Raw genomic sequence first — 18,026 nt, 5'->3', positions numbered from 1 at the left:
ATAATGTATATACTAAAATAAACTACTACACTTACTACTTGTACTATTATTCCTACTTTACGGTTTCTCACTTATCGCTGGTCTTCAGGATACGGATCCCCAGTTGTAAACGAGGGACTACTGTACAACACTTTTCCATCTTATCAAGACACTCAAATTTCTTTACACTACAATCTGTGCTTCATTTACCCATTCATACAACTCTCTACTGGATCTATACAAAGCTTAATCAGAGCTTTAGCACATTCATACACTGATGTGACACACATAAGAGGCAACGAGGGGTTCAGTGTCTTGCCCAGGGACACTTCGGCATGTGGCTGCTGATAGATTCAAACCCCCAACTCTTACTTTGGAAGTCAACTGCTCTAACCACTCAGCCACAGTTGCCCATATGAACGAATAATGAATCTATACGATATATGAATTTCTCGTTCTGAAATTATTGACTAAAAAATACAACTTTTTGAAAAATATTTAAAAAATGTAGATACACCTGTACATATATTTAGTTGTTTTCTTTTTGCTTAATTTGCTAATTTTCTATAAAAAAAATATTTTTCTTGTCTTTGTTATGTTGTTGCTGTGACTTGTGATTATTTTATTTTTTTTGTGCTTGGGATTAACAAAGTAGTATTTTATCTTGTTTTCTTGTTTGCAGGAGTTTGTCGGGGCTACGGACCCTAAGAGCTCGCGCTTGCTAATGGCAAAACAGGCAGATTGGGCCAAAAGCAGCAAGGAGCCACGAGCAGCAGCTGAGATGTACCTGTCAGCAGGAGAACACATGAAAGCTATAGACATCATTGGAGAGCATGGCTGGGCAGACTTGTAAGAGTTTCAAGTATTCTTGATCAGTCTTAGACTCTCTGAAATATTGTTTTTCCTATTTGACTTTTTAAAACTGCTTGTTGAAATTTGTGATTTATAAAGAGGTGCTGTTGGACCAAAGAGCTTTTGAATTTTCCTGTAAATAAAACCAGTTGAACCATCTGAAAATACTTCCATTCAAAGCTTTTATTTTGTTTCATTCATATTGTTTGAATGCTAAAGTGAATTAACAGCTGACTTACAGTTGGTAAAGAAAGCTTTAATCATGTGGAGTTCCTGCATGTGGGATCAATAAATCCTCCACTTCACTGGTGGTCCATTTTTCTGTGTAATATATCATTGTGTAGAGTTACCATTAAAGTTCTGGTTGTTTTCACAGGCAACAGTTTACCCGTGTTTTAACAGGGACATTGTAATAGTTTCTGCTAATGCTGCTGGTTTCTGTTGTGTAAAAGCACCTCAGCTCCTGCGTGGATCTTTCTGTTGTTTTTTAGTGTCTAGAATTGAGCATCTAAGGAGCCATGAAAAGTCCACGATGCCAGTGAAAAGTTTATACACAACTTGTTCAAAATTAATCAGCAAGTGTTTAAACTTTTGACTGAACCTGCAGTTTCAGTTTCCACAGATTGCTGCTTGCCTAAGCTGTTATGTTGCAAGACACAGACAGGAGGCAGAAACACCAACAGAATTATGTTTTCATTACTGTACACTTTTGTTTTTGAGAAAAAAGCCAAATTTTCCAAATAGCATTTAGGACATGCAATCAATCAATCAATCAACTTTATTTCTATAGCACGTTTTAAAAACCGCTGGGGTAGCCAAAGTGCTGTACAATAAGACAAAAATAGATTAAGACAATAAGAAAAGAAACATATGAAACATACACATACCAGGTTCACAGCAGGTGTGTTGTAAGGTGCCATAAAAGACAAGATCACTGTGTTAAAAGCCAAAAAATAAAAGTGTGTTTTTAAAAGAGATTTAAAAACAGGAAGAGAGTAGACCTGTCTGACACTCAAGCCAAGACACGTATTGTCTTAGTGTTTGTCTAGTCTTGATTGGTTAACTGACAATCCTTAGCAGACATCTGTGTAGAATAGACATACGTAGGTAGCACAAGGCAGCAAAAGTAAATATCCAGATCATGTTTCTGACATTTGAACCACAATACATATCTGAAATATCAAGGGAAGAATATGACCAATGAGACCTGTGAACAATTATCATTCTGTTCAGTTTCACATATTTGTGTGTTGTTAAAAGCTAGACAAATAGATATCTGTTTCATGAACCCCTGCTGACTCCATCCGGTCCACTGTGCTTGTAGTAAGCCTTCTGTGGTGCTGCAGGTGGATCAGTCCAGCACACGCAAGCTCTTGAACCTGAATCAGATTTAGCCTGTGACCTCAACTGATTCACATTTTGTCTGGGGTCATGAGCACAGCTCAGTACAGCAGACACCAAAATGATGGTTAATCTGCCGTCACCCTATCTGTGTACTTATTCTTCTTTTCTCATGAAGGCTGATCGACATCGCCCGTAAGCTAGACAAGGCAGAGCGCGAACCGCTGGCGAAGTGTGCATACCACTTCAAGAGACTGAAACACCATGGCTACGCCTCAGAGACTTATTCCAAGATGGGAGACCTGAAGGCTTTGGTGGAGCTGCATGTGGAAACCCAACACTGGGAAGAGGTTTGATGCTTAAAATCACACCTTCTCAAACTATACACAAAGAAAGTTCAGAGGCTGTCAAATAACTTTATTATGAATTATGTGCAACTTCTTGTGATAAATTGCTGAGGCACGCTAAATCATGAACAAACTCCCACATTTAATAGTTGTCTCTTTCATTGAAATGAACAAAAAAACATGTTTGAGTTGAGTTGACAGTCACATCAGGGTCACCAGCCCTGTGATGGACTTACTACCTGTCCAGGGTGTACCCCGCTTTTTGCACAATGATGGCTGGATATGAGCATTAGTGATGCCCGTGACCCAAAAAGATGGATACCTGCAGCTGAATGCAAACATTAAGACAATATGTTGCCTCATTTTCTCGTTTACTGACAAACAAAATCACACACACTCCACAGCTAATCATCAAGCATCCCATGCCTGCATTGTGAAGATGATGATGATAAAGTAAGAATCAAATCATCGTACTTGCACTGAAAATGTATCAGCTTGAAACTATATTCTGCTTCCAATCATCAGGGTGGATCACGTTGCTCAGATACTAAGAAAGTACTGCATTTATTTAATCCATCTGCGATTTATAATCGAGTTAAAAGCGCTGTAGATATTTGCCTCGGTGATTTGCATGTGGAAACACCAGAGCCAAAAACAGAACATCAGATCTTGATGACATGCTTCTTGGAATGTTTATTTAATCCTCCGAGAGGAAGAATGAGGAGAGGAGGCAGAGGTTTAGAGAACTGTTGGGTTTTATGTGCATCACTCGGGGAGGTGGACACCAAAACAGGCCACTCTGCTGCACAGATCTTATGGATGTTATTCACTAATCCCACTCTTCTTCAAAACTTTGATCAAATGACTTTAGACTCACAGGCCTGAGAAACACCTTCCCCTCCAGACTGTATAGTAAATGAAATGCGTGTGTTTCTTGGCTCAGGTTTTGCCACAGGACAGGGAGCTTAATTAGTCACCATGTCAGGAAACTGTGTGCACAAGGCGCTGCAGCAGCTTGTCATTCAAACAACGCCACACTTGTAGTCGTAATTGAGTGTGAAATCAGCTCGGCTCATACACTCCTTTTTTGTTTCCATCTAATTAATAATGTTATGGAAATATTTTGACTTGGGGTAACGTGTGTTTTCATGAAAAATGTGTGGTAACTTATATCTGCCTAATCAACTGCAGGTGAGCCTTAAGCGCTTGAGGAATTCCAGCGCTGTTCTCCATTTATTACTTGTCAACTAGACATCTATGCTGCAGTACATCTGATGGGTTCTCTGTCCTCACTTCTGTTTTTCAGGCCTTCTCGCTGGTGGAAAAGCACCCTCAGTTCAAAAGTGACGTCTTTGTGCCTTACGCCCAGTGGCTGGCTGAAAACGATCGCTTTGAGGAGGCGCAGAAAGGTCAGAGCTTCACCTTTACCTTTAGTCAGTCAACTTGTTACAACTCTTTAAAATGTGAACCTGCAGTATTTCCTTAGAGAACATGTAGTTTACTTATAGAGTCAGAGATGAAGTCAGGTCTGTTCTGGACACAACCTTTTTTTCTTTCATTAGTTTCTTAAGATGTTCCATAACCACTGTAAAACCTGATTCTGTTGGCTGGAGCAGGACAGAGCTGTGCAGCATGCTCACTGAATGACATGCATGCTTGCTTCTAATCACCAGTGCTACAAGCAGCTCTGATGATGATTACCAACTGTAACCATAGTTATAATCAGCTCATAGATTTATAATTATAATCCCAGCATGCATATTTCCTCCTCTACATAATCTTCTTCTGCTTGTCTCAATGCGGATTTTGTGACTGAACAGGTCTGATTGTATTTAGATTGGCTTATAGTCATACATTTTGTTGATTGTGTGCATTTGCGACAGGCAACAATGAAGTATTGTAATCCAGGTGATTGTAAATCTTACATTCTGGTCTGTTTCATCTCTACAGGGAGACGAAACACCGGTAGTTCTAAAGGTCGTCATTGCTGAAAAGTGTTGAAGTGTTTTGTTTATTGTTTTGGGACTTTAAGGGATCGTTTAAATCTTTTGAGTGAGGTTCTGTGGAAAGGTAATGCATAGTTAATATCTTACCTGTTGTAGATAGCGCTTTCAACAACCTCAGTTTAGAGAAATATAATTTAATTCTGATCAAACTGATAAGCTAAGGGCTAGTCAGAGAGGACCAAGACTTAAGCAGATTGCATCTCCAGTTTCAGAAAAGTATTAGCAGTTCATATAAGCATATTTTAATGAACCCTTACAGGCCCACACATTAGCATTAAGATTACAATAATCCATGTTGGTCTTTGCTCTGCTCAGTCTAGTTCATCAGCTGGGTCTAAATAAAACTTTATTTGTTTAAACTAAGACTGTCCAAAGAGCTATCTACATCAGGTTTCCACTGAACCCTTCTTTAAACGAGCTGAACTATCCCTTCAAGATGGAGAGCAGTCAGTCTCCAAAATAAGGTGCTGGAAAATCAGAGGTTTTTGGATTTTCTATTTTCATTAATTTATTTGTTTGTTTGCTTGCTTGTTTGTCTGTTTTCTATTAAGATATTTTTAAAAAGATGAATAAAGTGCATGAATCACAGTATTGGCAGTCTGTTGCAGTAGGTCCAGTTTTATGTTTTGTTTTTTTAAACAAGTGATTTTGGATGCTCTTGGTAACTTTTCATATTTGGTTATTGAAGCTAACAGAACTGTTTCTGCATTTCAGACAATGTCCCAAAAAGCAAAAGTTTTCTGAACAACGCCCAACATAGGATCTCAAACTCTGACAAATTGAAGAGACACGGTTTAGACACGAATAATAAAGTTTCATCAGCTTTAGTACTTGTTAGCAATAAAAATAATTCTCAAAATGTCCCTTTGAAGGATTGCTTTTGTGCACAAGCACATTAAGCTATACGAGTTTGTCTGTTAAGAGGATTTCAGGTGATTTACCTGCTGATGCTTCATTTGATGTCCACAGCTCAGTGTTTGAGAAGCTACAAACAGAACGACCAGGTGACCTCTGCACATTTAAATCACTCCTCTCCCTCTGTTAGTCCATAAACATTTCAACTCTTGGAACATTTTGTTCATTCATTCATCCTCAGTTTATATTACAAAATATGATTTCCCTCTGTATTCCTAAAGCATTATTCAGTTCAGTTACAAATAGATGTCATAGTCACTGTCATAATGCTTACAGGCTGGATTGTTCTGTTTTAGTACAATGTATTGTGTACTTTGTTTTGATGGAGGCCCAAACTAAACATTGTTGTCTTTTGCTGCTGAGGTCTGCAGTCCTGTCAGTTTGATACGGTTTGTGTTTCTCTTAGGAGAAGGAATTTGTGTCTGTTGCTAAAAGTAACCCACAGCAGCTGGATGTGGTTTCTGTCCAGTTAGACCTACTAATAAATGTTTGCCACTAATACATTCTGACCCCCGCTGTGACTGTGGGGGCAGGGTCACAGTTGGGGTCGACTCCCAAAAGCTGCTTCTAATTACCCAATAATAGAAACATGAAGAATAGAGCTCATGCTTGTTGGGATTTCAGAGTCAAAGTGCTTTGGGGTTTGATATTCAGATACGGCTTTTATAATTAGAAAAGACTGCTGTTTGTTATTACGATGGAAAACAGAGAATAACATTAAGATAACTTAATTTTTTTACTTGTATACAAATTACTTTTTGAATATGGTTGTGTAAATAGAAGAATTCCTTTATTTAAAAAGATTAATTTATATTTATCTTACATTAGAAATGTATGTTACAAAATATTTATTAGTTTTTGTATTTTCTTTTACCAAGGTGATAGCAAGTGAGGTTGTTAAAAAAAGCTTTCTTGTACGAAGAGACAAGTCATCACTGCTGAGTAACTGAAGCCAGGAGCACTAGTGTTCTTCTAGCTGCTTGTTAAATATGAAATAGCTACTGGGGATTACATAGATCCTGACAGTTTACAACCGGTTTGGTCATCCATACCTAAATATATAAAGAAGTGTAGCTTGTTTTGCATTGTCCCTGTAAATCCAGAATTAACGTCTCTTAAAGCAATTGACGTTTGTTCCTTTTCTACCTGTCAGCATTTCATAAGGCTGGATGTCAGGATGAAGCTGTGAAAGTCCTGGAGCAGCTTACCCACAATGCAGTGGTGGAGAACAGGTTCAATGATGCTGGGTACTATTACTGGATGCTGTCTATGCAGTGTTTGGACATTGCCAGAGGTAATACTTATCAGCAGTGCACCCCTCTCACAAAATCTTGACTTTTAGTAGCAGGTGTGGATGCTTCACATTTTCTCACCCACATTTTGATGTTGTTGGTACAGGGAATTGAACCGGCAACCGTCCGATCATGGCCCACCTAAAGATTCAACCTTTTATTTTATTTTTTTTATTTTTTTTATGAAGCCGAACTTAATTCAATTCAATTCAGTTTATTTATATAGCGCCATGTCCCAACAGAAGTCGTCTCAGGGTACTGAACAGAAACATTCACACACATAAAAAACATTTAGTAAAAGTTCTCTATCTAAGGAAGCAAAATATTGTGTTGAACCTTCACTCCATCACAGTCTCCCTTCCTGAGCAAGCACAAATGCAACAGTGGAAAGAAAAAACTCCCTTTGAACAAGAAGAAACCTCAATTTAAACCAGGCTCTGGATAAGAGGCCATCTGCTTGCAACTTAATCAATCTTTTTTTTATTGTTTGTCTGAACCAGAAAGTGAAGATAAAAGGGATGAAATGCTGAAGAAGTTTGAGCGTTTTCAACGTCTTGCGGAGCTTTACTACGTCTATCGCTCCATTCAGCGCTACACGGTGAGAATGCATTACTTTGTCAGCCTTAATCTTTCATTAATCTTCTATAACCAGAAGAGATGAAAAGGAGGAAGAGCGTTTGGGAGCCACAAAGAGGCCTTTTACCTGCCTGTTAGATTAGCTTGTGGTTGGATTTTTGTTTAAACATACAGGTACATATCTCATGACTTTCACATACACAAACACAAGGTTCTGGAAGATTATGTCAATCCACAGAATGAGTCAGGTTTAAGGAGAATTAAGATAAGCGCTCAGGGTCTCAGGCAAAATGAACAAAAGAGGGAATAGAGGGCACTAAGTTGAGGTTACAGTTCATTAAAGGAACATTTCAGCTTGAAAGAAGCACTATTGTTAGCCTCCTGAAACCCCTCTGACCTCTGTCACCATGGCAACCAGCTGCTTGACAGAACAAGATGACAACCTCATCAGTGGTCCTCTCCATCCCCCTCAGCTCTTACAAACAATAAATTCCTGCTCATGAACAGTATAAGGGTGACCTGGCCTGTGTCAGTGCTCCCAGTTTGTTGTTTCAGTGCTATGCTCTGCTCTGGTCACACCCTTACCAGACAGAAGCGTCACAGTGATCCAGACCAGAGCAGGAAACCTCTATATATCACTTTAACTTTCCCAGACAGGAGCTATAGATTTAGATTATCAACTTTGGGGGATGAAATGCTTTTAGTGACTGCTGTAGAAAATTCATCTTTTCCTTTCAGGGCACAGTGACGAGGGATAAGGCACTGCAAATAGTTACGCTGAGGTTAAAAGATTACAGAAATAGAGGGGGGAGTAGGAGGAATGGAGCTTTTAAAAATTGTTATCACATATTTAGGTTATTTTTAATCCCTTCCACCTCCATCTGTCTTTTTTAATCTTTAGGATGAGCCCTTCAGTTCCCATATGCCAGAGACGCTCTTCAACATATGCAGATTTTTACTGAACAACCTTACCAAGGACATACCACCAGGCATTTCTAAAGTGTATCCTTCACTTTTGACAAAGTGGCAGCAACTATGGAACCCCTCTTTTGAAAACGGTACGACACCACACCATTCTGACAGAGGCTGGCAGAGCCAGTGATGATAAAGGGGAGGAAAAAAGATAAAAGTAGGGAATAAACTGAACTATTGGCGCCACAGCGGAAACCATATTGCTGCTGAGAGCAAGAAAAGGAACGATGATTGGGAGGAGGCGATGCCAGCGAGAGGCACATTTTTGGGTTTTCTAAACAAGTGCTTTGATTACTGAACTCTGTGCATACATACACATTGAACAAAGAGTTTTAATTTGAACAAACAGACACAGCCAACAACACTCACAGTCACACAGACAAAATCCTGCGCATGGGATGCTGGTATGAGGAAGGAAAACCCAGCTTTGGAAAAGGAAATCGTCCCCAGCAGCTGGAGTCCTCCATGGCCAAGCTCAATTGTTCCAACAACTTTGAAGTTAGATTTATGGACTTGGCGAGGACCGTGCTGGACATTGGTTGAAAAGTTTAAACACAATGTCACAAATAACCCCCGAGCTAAATGCATTACACAATAGGAGGACGTGGACTTGTCAAGAGTTCCAGAGTGAAGGAAGAGCTGGAGAGCAGCAGAGTGGAGAGAAATGGTGTTGAGTTTTAAGTGATGGGAGAGTACCAATAGAGCTGTTGCAGCTGCGGCTCATTGACCTGCGCTTTACCACTCACAGAGCTGCTCTGTTAACACTCTGTTCCTGTATAATTACAAAAAAGTATCAGATTTGTTGAGTCAAATGCAAAGAAATTCAGACACTCGTTGTGAATGAAGCATCACAAGTGTTTTCTGGAGAATTAACTAAATACTTCCTTTTACCACAAAAGCCTTAACTTTGTGGTTAGTAACACCTTGTATGCGCTGGCCAAGCAGAGTCGAAAACTGGGCGCATATAAGCTTGCCAGGTATTCCTACGAGAAGCTGCAGGAGCTGCACTTCCCTTCACGCTTACTGGAGTCCATCGAACTGGGCAGCCTCACCATTCGCTCCAAGCCCTTCCATGACAGTGAGGTGCGTAGCAGACACTGTACTTGCTCTAAAATATTAGCAGTTACTCCAGTCCTGTGTTGTTTAGGTTAAACTTCCTATGTTTCCTGCAGGATCTTATTGAAGGCATGATGTGCTACCGTTGCTCCACCAACAACCCCTTTCTGAACAGCCAGGGGAGTGTGTGCATCAACTGCAGGCAGCCTTTTATCTACTCAGCTTCAACATACGGTCAGTATTAGCTGGAGGAAATGTCTGTTTGTTTTAATAAAAGGAGAAATAGATATGGATTTAAACATTGTTATTACCATATTTTTTACCGTATAAGTCGCACCTTTTTGCATAAATTTGCAAGTCCTGTGACTTATACACCGAAGCAACTAATATATGTTTTTTTTTTTCCATTATAACCCATTTTTTTGACTGAGATCTGACAATTTCCTTTATTCTGATATAAAAATGTTAAACATTACCATTTGCAGCCACTAGAGGACCCTCAAGCAATATGGCAAGCCAAGTGTCTCATTAATAGGTAAAAGTGGCTATTAATTAATTAGACACTTGGCTTGCCATACAAAAACCACCTTCGTCTCGCTCCGGAACTCCTGAAGCAAACGTCAAATCAGCTGCATTTCACCGCGCCGCCCAGGTGAAATGCAGCTGATTTGACCATTAAAGTGCATTTATTAAGGAAAAGTTCAACTGAGACACAACTTTACTATAATGTCGAGCAAACAAATAATTGTTTTTAAGTGTTAATCTTGTTAAATTCCTGTTAAAGTCCTCCTGTGCATGCTCCTGCGGCCGCCATTTGACAGCCAATCGATTTTTGGCACAACACCGGCCCACGTTTCCGGGTGGTCAGTGGTGGCGCGTAACAAACGCGACGCGTCAGCTGTGACACAAAATAGATACGACTTATACGGCGAAGGGACTTATCAATGCTTTTTTCCACTTTATTAAACATTTTTGGACAGATGCGTCTTATACGTTGGTGTGACTTTTATGGTGGAAAATACAGTACTGTTTGTTGTCCTTTTGTTTCCATTGCAGTTTCAGGTTCACTCCTGCAGTTTTTGAAAATCTCATATAAAAAATATATCAAATTTTGCAGCTCAACTGGAAATACTGTATTATGAATTTTGGTAGCGGTTTATTGTGTGTTTTTCATTCACATACAGGACGATGGCATTTAATGGGAAAACAAAAACATTTAGTGGGAAAAATCCAGCCCTCTTTTATTTTATAATTTTGAAGGTTAAAATCTGAAACTTGCTATCAGAGTATTTTTGCCAGCTCATTCTCACCCTTACTTCACACTTCTCATACTGTTAAAAGCATAAAAATGTAAGCAAATTTGTCTTTTTTCCTTCCTCTGTATTTCTCACTATTATGGGGCTATTCATCCATCGTCTTTAGCCACTTCTTCCTTTTCAGGACACAGGAGTCACTGGTGCTCATGTCCAGCAGTCACTGTGTGAGAGGCGGGGTACACACTGGATCGGTCTCCAGTCCATCACTGAGACACATTATAGAGACAAATGAGACAAACATTCACTCTCTCACTCACACCTAGGGACAATTTAGAGTTACCAATAAGTCTAACATACATGTTTTTGGTCTGTGGGTGGAAACTGGAGTACCTGAAGAAAACCCACGCATGCACAGAGAGAACATGCAAACTCCACCCAGAAAGGCCCCCAGCCGGGATTTGATCCAACGACCTTCTCGCTGAGAGGCAGCAGCTTTTTCTAATCCCTCCACATCTATATTCTCGACGTCCATTGTTTGGAGTTCAAATTTTTTTTTTTTTTTTAACTGGAAGTGAAGGATCTTTTTATCTTGTCATGTTTTCTACATAAAACACTGTAGAGAAAGAAACATTCACACACACGTGTGTGTGTGTGTGTGTGTGTGGGCGGGGGGGTCTTTAATTTTCTAATTGTTTTTACACAGTTACAGTTTGCCTAAGACTTAATTTCTACTCTGCATTTCTGTCTGTCTCATGAAGAGTGTTGTTGGGGAGTAAGAGATGGTTACCATGGTGACCCTAAGCCACTGGCAGCAGGGTTAACTTTTTTAAAATTATTTTTAAATTATTTTCTTCTCTTTATGCTGACCAGTATGCTCGTTCACCAACGTGTAACTTTTTTCTTCGATTAGTTCAGAGTTGAGGTTGTAATTTGGATCTGTTAATTAAATGTAGCGTGGCTTGTTTCAAACAGAGGTGCTGCCCCTGGTGCAGTTTTACCTGGAGGAGGGAATCAGCGATGAAGAAGCTCTGTCACTCATTGACCTGGAGGTTCCTCACTCAGATCAGAAGAATGCTCCGGGGCACGTCGTAGACAACGGTGGTATCCTTTGATCTTCAGCACATAAACATGTGCACACAAAGTAACAGGTTGTTCAGCTGATTTATATAAACGATCAAGTCCGCACTCTGCTGGTGCTCTTACAGACTATACATAATCGAAGCATGTGACTGTGTTCTGTCTTGTGACGGTTCTAAGTAGCTGTTTAGTCTGCACTGGCCTTGATTTTGTGCTTGTGGGTAAGCTGTCAGAAGTAAGTCATCTTAGCTATAGAGCTAATAGGTTTAGCCAGGCTCTCCTGTCTCATCTTAATGACCCTAACTCTCAAAGAGCTGTAGCCACAGCCCTGGTGCAGGGATTAACCTGCATTAACTGGCTGACACTCAAGGGCACCAAGGTGTGTTGTGTTCTTCCAGGGCTGTAATGTGACTGACAGGCACAACTGATTTTAACTGCATCGTCTCCTAGGATGGTCTCCAAGAGCTCATATTATCAGGCTATTTCCTGTTTTGCTGAAACACATAAAAATTAAATAACCAGACAATGAAACATGCAAAAATGGTTTATTCTACATTGCTGTGGTGTTTGTCCTTAATTAATATGGAACAGAGCCACAATCTTTGAAGCTAGAAGATGATTTGGATAATGCAGAGGAGGATCCATTTACAGCCAAAATGAGCTTTGAGGTAAGAGAAGAAAGGACAAAATAGATGAGGCGATTAATATTCTGCCAGCTGGGCAAACCAGCTGGAGCGGGCAACAAAACGGGGTTCGTTAGGAGGTGTGTTTGTGTTCGTCTGTGTGTCCAAACAGCAAGGGGGCTCCACCTTTGTCCCAGTCAAGGTGAGTCGCTCGGTGCTGCGCTCCATGAGCAGACGGGACGTCCTGATCAAACGCTGGCCCAGGCCACTCAAATGGGAATACTTCCGCTCCCTGCTGCCGGATGTCAGCATCACCATGTGCCCCAGCTGCTTCAAGGTAAAACATTTACATACACACAGCTGATACATGGACAGTGAGCTCACTTCACTTCCTGGTTATATGTTTGTATCTGGATGCTTTAACGTTTTTCTGTATTCCCATGTAGATGTTTCATAGTGAGGACTATGAGCTCCTGGTGCTGCAGCACAACTGCTGTCCTTACTGCCGCAGACCCATCGATGAACCAAACTAAACCACTTTACTCTAAAGAAATGTTATTAAAGCAGTTGGCTTTTTATACCTTCAAGCTAATGTTTTGTCTTTTTTACTCAGCGGCTAGTTTTCTGTTTCTGTATTTATGTAATAAACTAGTTAAAACTGTTCTATGCTGTGGGAAAATTACAGCATAAATCTGCTATTTAAGCTCTGAGGAGCAGCTCTTTGTTATCCAAGGATGAAAAGCTGAAGTAATACCTGTAGTGTTTGGATCAATCCGGTTGGATTAATGGGAACAAATTACCTTGGGCTGTGAATACTTCGTAAATTTGTGCATTGTGTTAAACATGAAAAAGAATTGTTTGGATTTTTTTTTTTAATGTAACAAATTAAAATAAATGCATATAATAAAATGTGCAGTTTCCAGGTTTGATGCTATGATTTTATTTTCTGTGTCATCTGTTAAACAGTTGTTATTATTGGGGATTTTATCCTTCTTACATAAAAAAGTGATTATTACCTTCTTGATATTTCAGTTTGAACCTTCAGTGTTTGTAGGAGAGCATGAGAGTGGCTGCTATGAGCAGGATAACCCACTGATTCTGATTACACCCAGAGCTATAAGTGGGGCGCTGCACTCTGCACTGGTTAGGGATTAAGCTTTTACAGATGCAAATAAGTTGGATTGCTCTGGAAATTTCATTTAAAGTCTGTCCACTCTGAGCGGCTGAAGTCATAAACCTCCCACTCTCTTCTCCCATCTTGTTCCAAAGCAGCACTGATGCACATGACTGTAATTAATGGGTTTATTTAGCCACAGTTATAACTTCCCACTTTGAAAACGTTTTGCTCCTTTTATACGCTGTTCGTTTTTTTTTCCCTGAGCTTTCTGCCATAAATGCTTTGTGTGCATGTGTTTGTTAATGTGCACCAGCACTCTCGGACCGCGTCTTAATTCCATCTCTGCTAACACTTCGCTTCATCCCCCCTCGTTCCTAATCCAGCCCGACTATTAAAAGGTGCTGCTCCTCCTCGGGGGGACTGCGGAGAACATCTTACTTTCACGGGATCCATCCATCCATCTGTACTTTCTTCTTATTTCCACCTCAGCTGCACCAAAAGACTCCCTTTAACCAGTTTTATTCTGACAGGCACAGACTGTTTTGTTCAGATCTGAGAGAGAAAGCCGTCAAGAACTGCAGCCATGAATGGCACTGAAGGGCCCAACTTTTATGTCCCCATGTCTAATAGGACTGGGGTGGTGCTCAGCCCATTTGAGCACCCTCAGTACTACCTGGCTGAGCCTTGGAAGTACTCTCTTCTGGCTGCATACATGCTGTTCCTCATCATCACGGCCTTCCCCGTTAACTTCCTCACCCTTCATGTCACCGTCAAGCACAAAAAGCTGAGAAACCCTCTGAACTACGTTCTGCTCAACCTGGCGGTGGCCGACCTCTTCATGATAGTCGGAGGCTTCACGGTCACCCTGTACACGGCCCTGCACGGGTTCTTCAGCTTAGGTGTCACCGGCTGCAATATTGAAGGGTTCTTTGCCACGTTAGGAGGTAAGAAACATGCTGTGCTGTGTAAATGATACATTTCAATTGTTTCCCTGACTTTGTTGTTTTGTCTGTTTGTATTTGTGAAATGTATCTGCTTTGCTTTCTGCCTCAGGAGAGATTGCCCTCTGGTCTCTGGTGGTTCTGGCCATTGAGCGCTACATTGTGGTCTGTAAGCCAATGAGCAACTTCCGCTTCGAGGAAAAACACGCCATCGCTGGCCTGGCATTCTCCTGGGTCATGGCCCTGACCTGTGCTGCCCCACCTCTCTTTGGATGGTCCCGGTACTGTACACTTTAGTGTCTGTAGTAGATTTACAAGACTTCAAGATGAAAGAAACGTCCTAATCTACGTGTGCATAAATCAGACACGTAGCATCAAATATGACATGACTGAGTTGACGGAAAGTGTTTGCAGGTACATCCCAGAGGGAATGCAGTGCTCCTGTGGGATTGACTACTACACTCCCAAGCCTGAGATCAACAACACCTCATTCGTCATCTATATGTTTGTCCTTCACTTCTGCATCCCCCTCTTCATCATTTTCTTCTGCTACAGCCGCCTACTCTGCACCGTGCGAGCGGTAAGAACTCCAATGTCAATGCAATATCTTTTAAAAAAGGAAACATACCAGGATGTAATATATTGTTTAAAGCTGTAGAGAAATCCTTCTTTTTCCTCTGAAGGGTAGAGCATCATGGAGTCTCTAGGGATGTGAAGGGTTTAGTAGCTCAAGGACACTTCAGGAGGGCAGATCGTTGCCAACATGGCAGCTGATACCAAGATCCTCAAGCTAAAGGGCAGCAAGCTCGCTCGCTGTGCCATCCTTATGCCCTTGATAATAAGAGTAAACAACATTAATGATGTATTAGCAAAAATAAGCAGTCAAAATGTGGCTATAATCAACTTAGGGTTCAAACTTTCTTAAAGGTAACTCGGACTTATTTGATTTTCAGTACATAACCGGCTGCTCGAAGCTTTAATAACACTTCTAGAAACTGCACGTTAGTAGTCGACCCAGCAGTCTTTAAAGTTCAGGTCCACTCTGGATGCCTTCCTGTTAGCAAAAACAAACAAAAAGAAAAGAAAATTGTGCCCACCAGTTTAAAATAAAACTGCAAATATATGCAGAGGATGATAAACACAAGGAGACATTTAGCAGCTCAAGACCCAGACATTTCACTCAGCGTTTGTCAGAAAACATGGCTTCCATCTGTCTATATGAAGAGACATCAGTGAACGAGGCCCAGTTAAAGAAACCTCATCAGTCTGATCTAACTAATGATAAACATGATGGGGGACATTTGCTGATATCTTCCATCCAATTATCACCGATGCCATGGAATGAGGGTGTAATGTTGTGTCTGTGTGTGGTTGTCTGTCTTTTACTAACTTTGTAATAAACCAGTAGATACATTTAATCAAAACTCTCTTAAAGTAATTACTGGATTTACATCTGCAGCTGATGAACTTCAGCAATAGAAAATCTTAAAATGTCTTTAACTTGGACAGTTTTTTAGCTGTTGAGCTAACTTGCGCTATTTAAAATATTTAAAATAAACAATTATGATCCTATTCTAGACACAAGTCTTAAAGTTAACCACAACCAGGATTTAACCAGTTGTGTCCAGGAATAACCAATGAGCTGCAAAATCTGCAGTAAAGCTTGTATTTTTAGTCTTGTGCGTCTGTGGAAAATGTGGAAAATGTCTTGATGAAACGGCCATAAGAACCAAACATGGACCATCAAAGTACTTCTAGTTGTAGTTTTATTGTTTAACAGCAGCTCAAGTGACCTCACTGGTCAACCCCACTAGTTTAGATTTGGACCACTGTGTGTTCAGGCTGCAGCTCTACAGCAGGAGTCTGAAACCACCCAAAGGGCAGAGAAAGAAGTGACGCGCATGGTCGTTGTCATGGTGATCTCCTTCCTGGTGTGCTGGGTGCCCTACGCCTCCGTGGCTTGGTACATCTTTGCCAATCAGGGAACGGAGTTTGGACCAGTGTTCATGACGGCGCCGGCCTTCTTCGCCAAGAGTGCCGCTCTGTACAACCCAGTCATCTACATTCTGCTGAACAGACAGGTGCGTTGAGGAATAAAATGCCTTTTTTTCTGTAAGACAGAGTTTTAACGATGATTTTATGTAATAGAACAAGGGAGCTTTTAATCTTTTTTAGTTACACTGAAGTATTTTCTTTTATTTATTTTTTCTGTTTACTAGCAAGAATTATGAGTTGTACTTTTATTTAAATGACAGAGAGTGATACTCATGGTAACATTTTACTAGAGAAACATGAAGCTTGAATTATATTTATAATGAAACATTTTCTCTTTCTTCACCACATGACTCCTTTCAGATTTGATCTTATGAGCTGAAGTGAAATTAACTTACATCCTTTATTAATGAGCTGTTGCAAAAGCTAAAAGAAGCTCCAGTTAAGGAACTTTGTGCTATTTTCTGTATCCATTGTTGTTTTTGTCATCCAACAAAGGTGAATCGACTCAGTTTGTGTGCTCTTGATACTTTTGCTTTTATAGGATAAAGTGTGTTTTTAGGTTAATGTATCAGCAGGATACCTCTCCAATTCCTGTGCTCCCTCCTCGACTGAGTGAAAGTATGATAACTGACTGATTCTGTGCATTTCTCTCCTTTGTTGTCTCCAGTTTAGGAACTGCATGATCACCACAGTGTGCTGTGGAAAGAACCCATTTGGAGACGATGAGACCGCCGCCACTGTGTCCAAAACCCAGACTTCATCCGTCTCCTCCAGCCAGGTGGCCCCTGCTTGACCCCATCGCGTCTCCTCTATCCTCTCCATCTGTTCCCACTCAACCAGGGACCCACCACCACCGAGCAGCAATATGTTTGGTGGGCCAATCCTCTCGACTCACCTCTCCAATTGTCCTCGCCGCAGTTGGCACCGCTGCAACTTCAGCGGGACAGACTCCATCAAGAGCCAGCATGTGCACTTTCAGCCCGTTTAATCATGGAAAGTGTTCAGCTGGTCGCACAGATTTTTAACCTGGCATCAAAAGGTTCCCAACTTAGTGACTATTCAGCTGAACGTTATCCAAACTTCACAAGGCTCGTGCTATAGATAAAAATCAAATAAATAAGCTCATTGTCTGATTTTATCATCTCTTGTTTAAGTAATTGTTTCAACTACATGTAACTCAAACCAGGCGCTTATATTTATTTATTTATTTTTCGTTGATTTTCTTAGATTCTCAGTCGACTTTTCAGTGCATCTGATTATTTTCTCCTCTGGTTTTCAAGGCGGCATTGCTTCTTTGTTTGTCTTAAACAGGAACTGAAGCGAGCTTCAAAGAAGAAGCCTCAGACTGGATGATAGTGCCTGATGATATGACTGTGTGATAACTGTGAGCATTAATGAACGTGGCATTTTATTTGTTGTGTAAATCTAGGATTTGTGGAAACAGTTTGTGACCTGCATTAATAATAAAAATAAAAACAAAACAGATAGCTGAATGTCCGCACAGCTTTTTACTTTTTCTTTCTTTATCTTGAAAATTTTACTGAGAAGTTCCTGATGATGAAATATGAGTCTTAACTGGAATTAGTAGGAGAGATATGATCTCTCCAGTTTTAGTTTATCTCCATTGGCTCCCTGTCAAATCCAGAATATAATTCAAAATCTTACTTCTAACCTACAAAGC

General features: G+C 40.5%; 2 protein-coding genes across 2 annotated transcripts in view; both read left to right on the top strand.

Moving 5' to 3' along the window:
• Nucleotides 1-12,825, top strand: part of ift122 (intraflagellar transport 122 homolog (Chlamydomonas)) — a 29,798-nt gene extending 16,973 nt beyond the window's left edge. Inside the window, exons 8-19 of the mRNA XM_037683834.1 lie at nucleotides 662-828; nucleotides 2,351-2,522; nucleotides 3,826-3,928; nucleotides 6,594-6,734; nucleotides 7,233-7,330; nucleotides 8,210-8,310; nucleotides 9,198-9,363; nucleotides 9,453-9,570; nucleotides 11,565-11,693; nucleotides 12,261-12,337; nucleotides 12,465-12,629; nucleotides 12,739-12,825. Coding sequence (XP_037539762.1) covers nucleotides 662-828; nucleotides 2,351-2,522; nucleotides 3,826-3,928; nucleotides 6,594-6,734; nucleotides 7,233-7,330; nucleotides 8,210-8,310; nucleotides 9,198-9,363; nucleotides 9,453-9,570; nucleotides 11,565-11,693; nucleotides 12,261-12,337; nucleotides 12,465-12,629; nucleotides 12,739-12,825 — 1,524 coding nt within the window. The remainder of the gene's footprint in view (nucleotides 1-661; nucleotides 829-2,350; nucleotides 2,523-3,825; nucleotides 3,929-6,593; nucleotides 6,735-7,232; nucleotides 7,331-8,209; nucleotides 8,311-9,197; nucleotides 9,364-9,452; nucleotides 9,571-11,564; nucleotides 11,694-12,260; nucleotides 12,338-12,464; nucleotides 12,630-12,738) is intronic.
• A 1,167-nt stretch (nucleotides 12,826-13,992) lies between these two features.
• On the top strand, nucleotides 13,993-17,138 carry LOC119417501 (rhodopsin-like). The gene is made up of 5 exons (XM_037684713.1): nucleotides 13,993-14,353; nucleotides 14,463-14,631; nucleotides 14,765-14,930; nucleotides 16,192-16,431; nucleotides 17,013-17,138. The coding sequence occupies exons 1-5, from the start codon at nucleotides 13,993-13,995 to the stop codon at nucleotides 17,136-17,138; spliced, it is 1,062 nt and encodes a 353-aa protein (XP_037540641.1).
• The last annotated feature ends 888 nt before the right edge of the window (nucleotides 17,139-18,026 follow it).

This window comes from Nematolebias whitei, chromosome 11, assembly GCF_014905685.2.
Source record: "Nematolebias whitei isolate Nwh7 chromosome 11, NemWhi1, whole genome shotgun sequence".
Lineage (NCBI taxonomy): Eukaryota > Metazoa > Chordata > Actinopteri > Cyprinodontiformes > Rivulidae > Nematolebias > Nematolebias whitei.
This window is presented reverse-complemented; position numbering and strand designations above follow the sequence as displayed.

Excerpts from the sequence above, each read along its gene's own strand:
- LOC119417501 (XM_037684713.1), top strand. The coding sequence starts at position 13,993 with ATGAATGGCACTGAAGGGCCCAACTTTTATGTCCCCATGTCTAATAGG. Across the intron at positions 14,354-14,462 it reads GTTCTTTGCCACGTTAGGAG|GAGAGATTGCCCTCTGGTCT; the intron begins GTAAGAAACATG and ends TTTCTGCCTCAG. Across the intron at positions 14,632-14,764 it reads CCTCTCTTTGGATGGTCCCG|GTACATCCCAGAGGGAATGC; the intron begins GTACTGTACACT and ends AAGTGTTTGCAG.